Source organism: Beta vulgaris, chromosome 2, assembly GCF_026745355.1.
Source record: "Beta vulgaris subsp. vulgaris cultivar EL10 chromosome 2, EL10.2, whole genome shotgun sequence".
Classification (NCBI taxonomy): domain Eukaryota; kingdom Viridiplantae; phylum Streptophyta; class Magnoliopsida; order Caryophyllales; family Amaranthaceae; genus Beta; species Beta vulgaris.
The window spans coordinates 4400606-4411714 of record NC_079203.1 but is presented as its reverse complement, the minus strand read 5'-3'; the positions used below and the strand labels follow the sequence as shown (position 1 = coordinate 4411714).

The following is an 11109-nucleotide window of genomic DNA, read 5'->3' as shown; positions in this document are numbered from 1 at the left end:
TAATGTACAAAGCCTATATTGCTTTCTTTTCCACACTTTTTGCAAAATGAACAAGGCTTAAAGAAAAGCAGCATAAAAATCTATTGATCCTTGAAATAATAGCCAATTTCGACGATTACCCATCCAAATAAAATTCCATTATTCTTGTAAGTGGCGAGGCATGTGGTTTGGTTCAGTTCTAACAAATATGATGTTGGTCGAATTAGGATTGTAGCCAAGCCAAAAAAAAAAACTTATTATTATTAATTTCAAAATTAAGCAATCAATATTTTACAAAAGACATATCATATGGTCTCACAACCTGCCCACACACTTATTACTTTATTAGACATTAATTACAATTCTCAAATAATAATAAGATTACAAATGCGTGATTATTAATTTCTAGCTTACATACTTGAAATACACCTATTCACACGAAAATCGAAAAAATCAAAAATCAAATAGCTTGCTTTAATCAAATTATCAAAGCAAAACAACCCATGTGAGAATGATACTGAAAGTGTAAAGAGGGTTCATGGGTCAGTTAGATTGATATTGGTAGGTCTAAAAAGTAGTAGTAATAGTAGTAGTAGCAACTTTAAGAAGCAAGCCAGAGAGCACAAGTGGGTTAGAGAAAAAAGGGCTATGGTCACTATCAATTGCATAAACTTGGGATGGTGGCCACCTCTTTATCATAGAATCTTGTTGCTCTGGTTTCACCACCCTGTCTTGCAATGTCTTGATGTAAATTCGTCGTACCATTTCTGAGTCTTTCCTTTCTTCTTTGATTTTTGCTTTTGTTAGAACCAATGGACATGGCCTCAACAGCAATGACGCTAGTGCACAATCCTATATATCAATACATAAAGTGTATATATATGTCACAACCCTATTGAGTAAATTATGTTGGCTACACAAAGTACTAAATATAGAAAATTAGTCTAGTGGTATATATACTATAGTGATGATTGATGATAGGCATAAATGCAAGAGGTTAAGTAAGATTAAGTATTTGGGTCCGGGCGTTGTTCTATGTTGGTATTGTGTTTCTGAACTTGATATGCATTTTTTTTTGCATCCCCACTAAAATATATTGAGAAAAACTCAACACTTAAAAAGTACAAATATAATATTATGGAAACTTAAAGCATGATTAAGAGTTGGCTGAGTTGGTAATTGTGTCATGTATAATAACAAGTGGTCACAGATTCAAATCTTGTTGCAAGCTAATTTTACTTTTGTTAATTAACACGACTTATATACACATTCCTTTTAGCTTGTTACTTCTGTATGATAAAATAAAATTTAAATCAATCATAACATCCAATAAAAGGACAAAATGGTGATGTGTGTGAATAAGAATTTGGCGGTCATTTCGGGCATAACACTAAATAAATTGATAGAATATGGTTGAATGTTGATGATGTAATTCTTAAGACTATATAACTATTAGCATGTGCACCCACCAATAATCAAATATCATCTAAGTAACTAAACACTTTGTGCTTAAATTTCAAAAACAATATGCTACTATTACTCTTCTAGATTCTTAATCACGTAATGATATGAGAATATATACCTCAAGCGCACTCATTTGATACAAAATCTTCCGCTGTAAATCTTTTTTGACAATGGCACTTGTTGGAGGTTGATCTATCCCTGAACCGAATCCAAGATCATATGCTTGACCAAATTCTGATAAATCTGGTACTCCCTGTTCATCACCAATATAGAAAGATATCATGTATCATATTCTCCTATAGTTCCTAATGGTAACATTTTTGTAATTGTATATCGGATCGCAATATGTCACCATATATGTTTAAATCAATAATCTTGAATATTGAAACCTATTTCCTCTGTTTTCTAGCAAATATATCATATTGTCTGGACACAATTGTTGATGTATATCTTTGACCATCAATATCTTAAATTATATATTATTAAAAATTATATAAAAATAATAATATATTAAAATATACATTAAGATTAACCCATCAATAATTAAAATTATAATATTTATCTTTTTTAATTAATAATTAAAGAAGGTCAAAGTTAATATAAAGGCCATGTCATATTCCTCGGGAATTTGCCTTAATAAAGGAAGAACTAAAAGCAGCTTTAAAAAAAAAAAAGAAGAGAAAAGGGTTTGGCTTACCACATGCGAATTGAAGAAGCTGATTTCATTCATTTCCTTTACCAGCTTTAGTAGCATAGATAGGGCCTTCTAGGCATGAACTCAACCTCTCAGGTATCAGCCTTAGGTTTTGTTAGTGATATAAAGATCTTGTTGTGGAAATTTTCAACTGGATTAATCTTTTGATTCAAAAAACTTGAGTGTGCTTGAGTGGCATGAAGCTACTAAATGAAAGCTAACTAACGTATTTAATCTAGTGGCAGCAGGTGGATATCAAACGGATTCTGTATTGGGGAGAGCGACTGAGACAAATCAAGATCTTGTCTATTCCCCCATTCTCGCTTTGACAAAGCCAGATCGCCCAATTGCATAGAAAGAAGATCCGGTGTGACGAGAACTCATCCAATGCGGTTTTGTTCTCTCAGTCAGACAGTCTATCGCTCTCAGCAGTAGTTCATTGGTCATACCCTCGATGATGACTATCAGTCCCTGCTGATTGAGTTCTCACCGTCTTATTGATAGATCAAGAGTTCCGGCCCGGCTATGATTCCTTAGCTTAGTACAAGGTCGAAAAGAATGCTTTGCATTCCAAGTGGGATTCCATAGCGGAGAAGAAGGAGCGAAGTCTTAACTACCACACACGCTACTACTAGACTACTAGCACTCTACGAGTAGATTAGTTGAGTGACTAGACTGAGACTCTCTTTGATATCAATCACTAAACTAAAGAAAGTAGCAAAAATCATAAGAGAAGAAAGGTCCACAGAAGGTTGGGAAGTAGTACGCCCGGTTCACGAGGTTCTACCACTGCAGGACCCAATCATAGTCAAAAGAAGAGTTTGATCCTGGCTCAGAAGGAACGCTAGCTATATGCTTAACACATGCAAGTCGAACGTTGTTTTCAGGGAGCTAGGCAGAAAGAAAAGAGGCTCCTAGCTAAAGGTAGCTTGTCTCGCCCAGGAGGTGAGAAGAGTTGAGAACAAAGTGGCGAACGGGTGCGTAACGCGTGGGAATCTGCCGAAGAATAATGTAAAATCTCAATATTATGCATTTGGGACGGTCCACAATAATTAAAAAATGGTTTGAGGGTGTAAATAGAAATAATAGTTAAATCTTAAAAAGTGAAATGGAATTAAGAACCTATAGTGAATTGAAGTTCCCTCTATTTTAAGAGTGTAAATAAAAGTAGAAGAGCATTTCAACAAAATAAAAAAAATTCTCTGCCAATTGTGAAACCCTAGCTCCCTCCACAAAACTCCGCCGCAGCAGGCTCGCTGGTGGCCACAGGTCGCCGGCGAGCCTGCTGCTTGTTTGCTGCCGCTTCAAATTCACTAGCGCCGTCATCGGTATCTCCTTCGTCGCCGGTTTTGCTCGCGTTTTTGGGGGGGGGGGGTTTCGTTCACTTAGTTTCGTCGCCGTCGTCTGTAGGACCAAGTCGCCGCCAGTTTGGGTCTTCCACCTTCCCCCTTCCCATTTGCGTCAGTCAGGTATCCACTTCCCCTCTTCCTCGCCGACAGTCCCTTCTCCCTGCCCTGCTCCTTCGTCGGATTTCCCCTCCCCTGTTTTAGTTAGTTGGGCTTCCCCTCCCCTTTTCCCCCCTATGTTCGAGTGGTTCAATTACGTCCCAACCCCATCCCCTGTTAGAGTGCTCGGTCGTTTCCCCCTTCCCCTGTTATTGTGTTGTTTTGTTTGGGCTTCCCTTTCCCCTCCCCCCATTAGTTGGGCTTCCCTTTCCCCGTCCCCCCTAGCTATGCTAGTTATCAATTTTGAGGTTTTCCTCGTATGTTTGGTTTGTGGTTTAGTTGGTGTTAGTTTGTTTGTTCGAGTTGTTCAAGACTTAGTTTGTTGTTGGTTCTGGCTTTTAAAAACTGTTAGTAAGTTGAAGCAGGGATGGTGGTGTCAGGATGTAGTAGTTACTTCTGTAGTTTTCTTGAATTGTTTGTTGAAGGAACGGGTACATCACATGGTTGAGAATTGTGAGTATGGTCGAGGCAATGTTCGTTATTCGTGGTTGGACTTCTTGTTTTCCGGTTTTCTAAACCGGTGGTGTGTTCCAGAGCTCACCATGTTTAGCTCTCATTTTCGCTTGGCAAAGATCATGGTCTTTGCCTTGAAAAATCAAAATCTGCAGGCGGCACCCCAGTTTCATCTGGTGGATTTCAGCACGCCCCGTTTCTCCTACTTCAAGGAGAAACATAACGTACTCTCGCGAGAGAGTCCTGAGTCACCTAGGAATGTGACTCTTCTACAAATCCTGAGCCAAGAATCCCACGCGTCAGGAGTTCGTTGGGATTGCTCATGCGGCAATGCAAGTTGCACATCTTGCCTTTGGTTCGTTGTCCAGATCATGATCGACATTTGTTTCTCCTACCACATTCGTCAGTCCTCGGCGTTTTGATTCCACCACTACATTCACCGACCAACGGCGCACTACTTCATTGGCGGCTCATTCTCAGCTTTGCTTATTTATGTTTTTTAGGAAATGTAAGAGCTCATACAGCTCCTTTAGGTTTTATTCTGTTCTTTGTGTGATTGTATTAGTAATAGGTTGTATTTTGTTGTTTACTTGATGCATGTTTTCTTGATGTCCAAAAAAAAAAAAAAAAAGTAGAAATGAAGGGAAAAAAGATAACCAACCGAAGAAAGGAGATATGAGCAGAAAATAATTGTAAATTCGAATAAAGTGCTTTTTATCAAGTGCATAAAAAGGCTGAGATGCTTCTTTTTAACAGTATCGACTATCGAGTGATTGCACCTTACCTCAGCTAATCATTGGGGTTTGATGAATCCGAAATCTAGGCAGTAAATTTTATTTATAACGTGATTTCTTCAAATCTTTAATAAGCACACAAATAGAATATGAATATATCTCTTAGTAGTAACTTAGTAAGTATTATACAAATGTACTTTCTAGGGTGATTAAGACATTATAGAACTCATGGACCACCATTTTACCAGCTAATCCTTTTTGTCAATGGCCAATTGAGCAAATTACCTAAAATCTGACGAATATTTGACTACTAATTAATCATATAAGACCTAAAGGTACAAATTAATTTAATATGAATGTGACATAGACTTTTGGCCAGATTTCTTATAGGTTTGTTAGGATATAGGGTGGTCCACAACGATTCCTATAATTGAGCATAAGTATAATGTTATACATATATTGTAGTGTCATGTAATAATTACTAATTTAAACCTGTTATAGGTAAAATCAACTCAATTTATTGGACAGACTTTAAAAGTAGCAATTTTATAGGGCATACTCTAAAAATAAGAGAAATTTAAAGAGTAAAGGAATAGCCACCTCTAACTCTCTAAGTAATCGTAACTAGTAGAAATCAAACATGTGACATTAATGAATAAAATGAAGTTCCTCTTGACTACACTAAGTATTACGTTAATAAATAATAGGGTAATTCAAGATACAATTTCACATTAACTGAGGTAATAAATGCTTGATTCAATATTTTATTTCTATTTTAAGCACCTTATACATAGCCCTAAGGGCTATGTATATCATTTTCCTAAATAATAATATCAATTATGCTTGTGTATGTAGCTATTAGTAACATCTAGTCACTACTTACCTTCATATATAATTTTTCTTTTGCTCTTATTTTAAGGTTCATGTACTACATACTTGATAATAATACCAAATTTTTTTATGCTTGTGTAAGTAAGTACTAGTAACATTTTGTCACTAGTTACCTTAATTTATAATTTTGCTCTTATTTTTAGATTTAACCTTGTCATATTAACAATAATATTAAATGTAATGATTAATAGCTTTAAATGATATAAAAGTTATGTAAAAACAATTTTAAGAAAGTAAATGTAGTATGTGATAAGGTTAACTTTAAATATTGGAGTCTTAGATCGAATATTTTATTTGTATTTTCGTACAAGTGAGTTTAAAAATGATTGTAAGTCAGACTCAATTTCGGGTCTCACACTCTCACCCTAAGATCACGAGTTGGCTTACAAATAATTTGGTGCTATGAAAGAATAAAAATTGATTGTGAATAAGAATTTCCAATATTTTTTTCTGTTTTTGAAAGGAAAAATACAAAAAGGTTAACCATTACCGACGTACACGGCTCTTAAATCCTAAATTCCTATAATAAATAATGAAAGCTAAGTTTGATATGGAAATCAAGAAATTTGAAAACGATGATATTTCCTAGTTCTCTTAGTATAGTGCCAAAATGGGATATTAGGAAATTTTCAAAAAACTAAGTTTGTACTTCCTCTATTTTAATTTACTTACAATACTTATTATTTTAATTGTTTTAATTTACTACTTACTAGAAACACTACTTTTTTTTAATATTCTTTTTCTCTATCTATTTACTCATCACATACATGGTGTTGATGATCATGATACTCTATTGTATCTCTTCTGTTGTTACAACTTGCAGATAAATTAAAACGGAGGAAGTATTCAATAAATAATATATATGGAAACATGAAGCTTAGTGCGCTCCAAAAATCACTTGACATATATGGTGGAATCATTATCATACTACTCTTGTTTAATATCTTTACCAAACATTATTATTAATCAAGAATATTAAGGAACTCACATCTTTTGTATCTTGATCGGAGTGAAAACCCAACTTGAGCATGGTGGCTCCAACATAAACAGCAGCTTCTATCTTTTCTGGGAACTTGTGTATGGCCTCAGTCACGCTAATCCCCCCAGCACTATGCCCTACCAATATCACCTGGTAAGTGGTAACAGCCATCCAACAAATTAAATTAAAATTACTATATTGAAAATAAATACTAGAAAAAAAAATACTAAATGAATATGTTAAACCTAGTCTCGAGGGTTTTATACTTCTTCCGTTCTATTTTAAATGAAATGTAGAGTATTGGAACGAAGATTCAGGAGAAGTGAGAGATAGAAAGAAAGAAAAAGAACGAATGATAAAAAGAGAGATAAAGAAAAGTACGTACAAAAATATAATAATGTTTTATTCATTTTGAAATGGTCCAATTGATAAATGTTTTTTTTATATATATTTTGGGATGGATGTATAAGACTAGGTTTATATATATATATATATATATATATATATATATATATATATATTAGATAATTTTTTTTGTAAGAGTCCGTCTACTTTTAAATTAAAATCAGACAATGGTAAGTCCAATATTGGAAAGAGAATTAGCCCAATAGTGACTAGATTAATTTCTTTTGGTGACTAGTTTAATCCATTTAATGACTAAGTCTATTTTTATATTAAAATTAGACTGTCTTTTTTAATAATTTTTGTATATTAGATTAGAAGATGCGTAATTTTGTCTAAATTTTTTATTTAGGTAGTATATATCTAGATAGTAAATATAATGCTTATTTTTAAGCCTGACACAAATAGATAAAATAGTAAATAACTTATATATGATCTTTTATAGAAACTATGACAGATAAGATGCACTCAAATTACTATTCCATAGTCTGTATATTACCTGTATGCTGCTTTGTTATTGATGGATTATAGTAATAATAAATAACCAACAAAAACAGCAGTCAAATAAAGTATTACATAAATTTGAGGGACAAAAGATATTGATTCGATTAGATGCACTTAACCTTACAATCTTACGTATTAGTTGCGCCACGAAAATGACTAGAAAACCGAAGATTGATTGTAAGAAAAAAAAAAAAACAAAAGACTAATGTTACCTTAGTGTGAATAGGGAGGGAAGCCAAAAGGTCAATCAAAGGTTGGTTATAGTCTTGGAAGGTGGCGATAGAGTTAGCGTCGGAAGGTTCGATCCCGGAACTTTTAAGGTCAAGACATGTGACCAAGTAGCCTGAAGACTCCAAGAGGGTTCGAACCTTGTACCAACACCAACCTCCATGGCTAGCACCATGGACTAAGATGAAGTGGGTTGATGATGATGATATGGGTATTTTGGACATGTTTTCTAACACTTCTTCACCCATGGGTGCTACAAATATGAGTAATAGATAGATATAGGTGATGGTTGGTTTTGTTGGTTTAATTTGTTTGATTGGAAATGGTAGCTTGGCTTGGTTTGGGTGGCTTTTTAGGCTTGTAAAAGTTGTGTATTTATAGGTAGGTGGCTAGAGAACAAAAGGGTTTAGATGATGGAACTATTGAAGAAAATAAAAATGTGGTACAAATTTTTTAGAATAAATTCAAAAGGTCTGTTTGTCAGTCTGCCACAAATAAATTAGTTAAGGCTCCAATATGGGATTCAGAGAGGCAAATATGGAGTACTTATCTGTCTTTTCATTTGTCTGATTGATAATCGAGGTTATAAAAAAAAAATGAGTATCATGTTAGATTTTGTTCATTTATTTTTACTTTTTCTAGAAAAATGTTACTTGCTTCCTGCGTTTCGAATTAGTTGTGATACTTTTAAAATCACGTTTCTAAGCAATTTTTGAAGAGGAGAAAGATAGAGAAAGAAAACAAAAGAGTTTCATGTGATCGATAAGATAGAAATAGAGAGAAGTTATTACCCAAAATGAAAGTGTAACATGTAATATGAAACTTCCTGAAATAGAAAGTGTCACAACTAAATTAAAACGGAAGAAATACTTAAATATAAGATGTTCTAGCCAACAATGTTCTCATTTAATTTAGATATACGAAAGTTGTGTGTTAGTAACAATCTTAGTATGTTGCTGATTTGACAGTGAATTCATTATTGTTCAATTAAACACAATAAGATTCATGGAGGATATCAAACTAGAATAGGAATTCCAAGAATTTCATTCAAGAAGTGGGACTAGTTAATGTAAATATGTTATAGAGTTGTGTTTCATGTTTTAATTTATTTGGAAATACTTATGTATCAACAATGATGGCGTTCTCATAACACATCTCTCTTGACTTAAGCGTCGGAGGGGCGTTCTTTGAGAACACTTTCGAAGTTAAGTTTGTTCGTTTTGCATGTGACCTTCGACTTTCGTTTACAATTCGGTCAAAATCAACTCCACCATTGTTGATTAAAAAAATAGGTCGGATGCATAAATAAATTGTTATGTTAATATTGATTTGAGTCTAGAGTAAAGAAAGTTAGTATGAAATTTTCGATTGTCTAGCTTAAAAAATTGAGAATTATCATCCAAGTTTTCATTGGAAGCCTTTCCAATAATAAATGTCTAACTTGGAGTACTTTTCTCCAAGTCAAATAATCCTTGAGTTTGGAGAAACTGCAATGGGTACAAATAGAACTTGATCTAGAGTTAAGTTGTTTGTATTCACATGACTTGGAGGCTATACAGTAAAATTCCACTAAATTGAAAGCACATTAGACGTAGAGATCTCTCCCTTCCTATTAGTTATGATCTTATTTCCCTTGCTTAGAAGGAGTATATCTCATCAAAGGTAGAATCAGGAGACTCATAATGAGTCAGGTCTTGTTACGTATTTCGTCTTATCTATCTAAAGAGAAAAATAAACATCTACCACTAGGAGAAAAAAAAGAAAGGGCTGCGCTTTTTAAAAAAGCGCAGCCCTTCACTTAGTAGGGATGCACGCCCTTCTGTAGGAAAGAAGGGTTGCGCTTTTCCTAAAAGCGCAGCCCTACTAAGTGAAGGGTTGCGCTTTCTAAAAAAGCGCAACCGTTCTGCTATGTAGGGCTGCGCTTTTGAAGAAAAGCGAACCCTTCTTAAAAAAAATTGAAATAAAAAAGTTTGCGGGCTTGAAATATTAAGCGGGATTCGTCAAATATAATTATCATATTTCTTCCTCTCACGTCCTCTCACTCTCCTCAGATCCCTCTCCCTTTCTCTCCTCTCTATCCTCTCTTCTCTCTCAAAAACTCCCAGAAAAGTTGCGACAAAAAACCTGAAATGATTTGCACTAATCATGCTGACGGAGTCCGATTGCCTATTGTGATACCTTTTCGGAAGCGGAACGGGCCAACGAGTCAAACACACTTGCCGTGACGTTTAGGCTTTTTAAGCCATCCGAGTTCGTTTAAGGCTCCAAATAGCCATTTTAAGTTTTTCCGAAATTTGTTTTTTTTCCTTAATTATGTATTAGGGTTTTGTTTTATGTATTTAAACATTATTAGGTTAATGTTTGGAGGTAGTTCTTGTATTTTCAGATCTATAGGTCTTGTATACTTCTCTTTGTTTTGATTAATGTTCTTGTATACTTCTCTTTGTTTTGATTAATGTTCTTGTATTTTCATCTTCGTTTTGTTTAATGTTCTTGTATTTTCATCTTTGTTTTGATTAATGTTCTTTTATTTTCAGATCTATAATTTCTTCTCTTCTGTATATTAGTTTTTGTTCCTTTTTTTCATTTTCGTTTCGTTCTTTTTTTTGTTTTGGGTTTAGTATTTTCATTTTCGTTTCGTTTCTCTTCTCTTCTGTATAATTTCAGAAAATGTGAGATTATGAGTAAAAAAAATGTTATTTTTTATTTATTTTTTTGGTAGGAAGGGCTGCGCTTTTTAGGTAAAAGCGCATCCCTTCTAGCTTAGAAGGGCTGCGCTTTTACCTAAATAGCGCAGCCCTTCTTTGTGAAGGGCTGCGCTTTTCTAGCGCAGCCCGACATAAAAAGTGAAGGGCTGCTATTAAAAGAGCTGCTGTCAAAAAGCGCAGCCCTATAGGCCTTTTTCAGCACAACCCTTCTTCATTTTTTCACTAGTGTACAATATTTCATCTTACCTATCCAAAGAGGATAGTAAACATCTACAATATTTCATCTTAGCTTCTAATTACCTCTATTTCGAAGGAGTCTATCTAATCAAGGTAGCATTAGGAGATTCTTGAGAAGTCAGGTCTTGTTAATTAAGTATTTCATCTTACCTACTCAAAAGAAAAATAAACATGTACATTATTTGGCCTGGCATTAACTTTTTATTCAACTCTAATCTATATATATTAGAATTTACAAAACACCCTTGCAATACATGGTTTGTACCTATTTGTTCCTTAATTCTTTTGCTTTAACTCATTGAGGATGTAATTTTTTTTACAACGGAGAAAA

The 11109-nt window shown here is 34.2% G+C and overlaps 1 protein-coding gene across 1 annotated transcript; it reads right to left on the bottom strand.

Moving 5' to 3' along the window:
- Positions 1–223: 223 nt before the first annotated feature.
- Positions 224–8243, bottom strand: LOC104887150 (methylesterase 17). Its single transcript, XM_010671751.4, has 4 exons — positions 7818–8243; positions 6709–6849; positions 1562–1696; positions 224–831 (listed from the first exon to the last, which is right to left on the bottom strand). Exons 1-4 carry the CDS (start codon positions 8079–8081, stop codon positions 547–549), a joined length of 825 nt encoding a protein of 274 aa, XP_010670053.1. The 5' UTR covers positions 8082–8243; the 3' UTR covers positions 224–546.
- Between the last annotated feature and the right edge of the window lie 2866 nt (positions 8244–11109).

Bases quoted from the DNA above. Each gene is read 5' to 3' on its own strand.
- LOC104887150 (XM_010671751.4), bottom strand. From the start codon at position 8,081: ATGGGTGAAGAAGTGTTAGAAAACATGTCCAAAATACCCATATCATCA. The intron at 1,697-6,708 runs GTGAGTTCCTTA...GGTGATGAACAG, and splicing joins CCGATCAAGATACAAAAGAT to GGAGTACCAGATTTATCAGA. The intron at 832-1,561 runs GTATATATTCTC...ATTGATATATAG, and splicing joins ATCAAATGAGTGCGCTTGAG to GATTGTGCACTAGCGTCATT.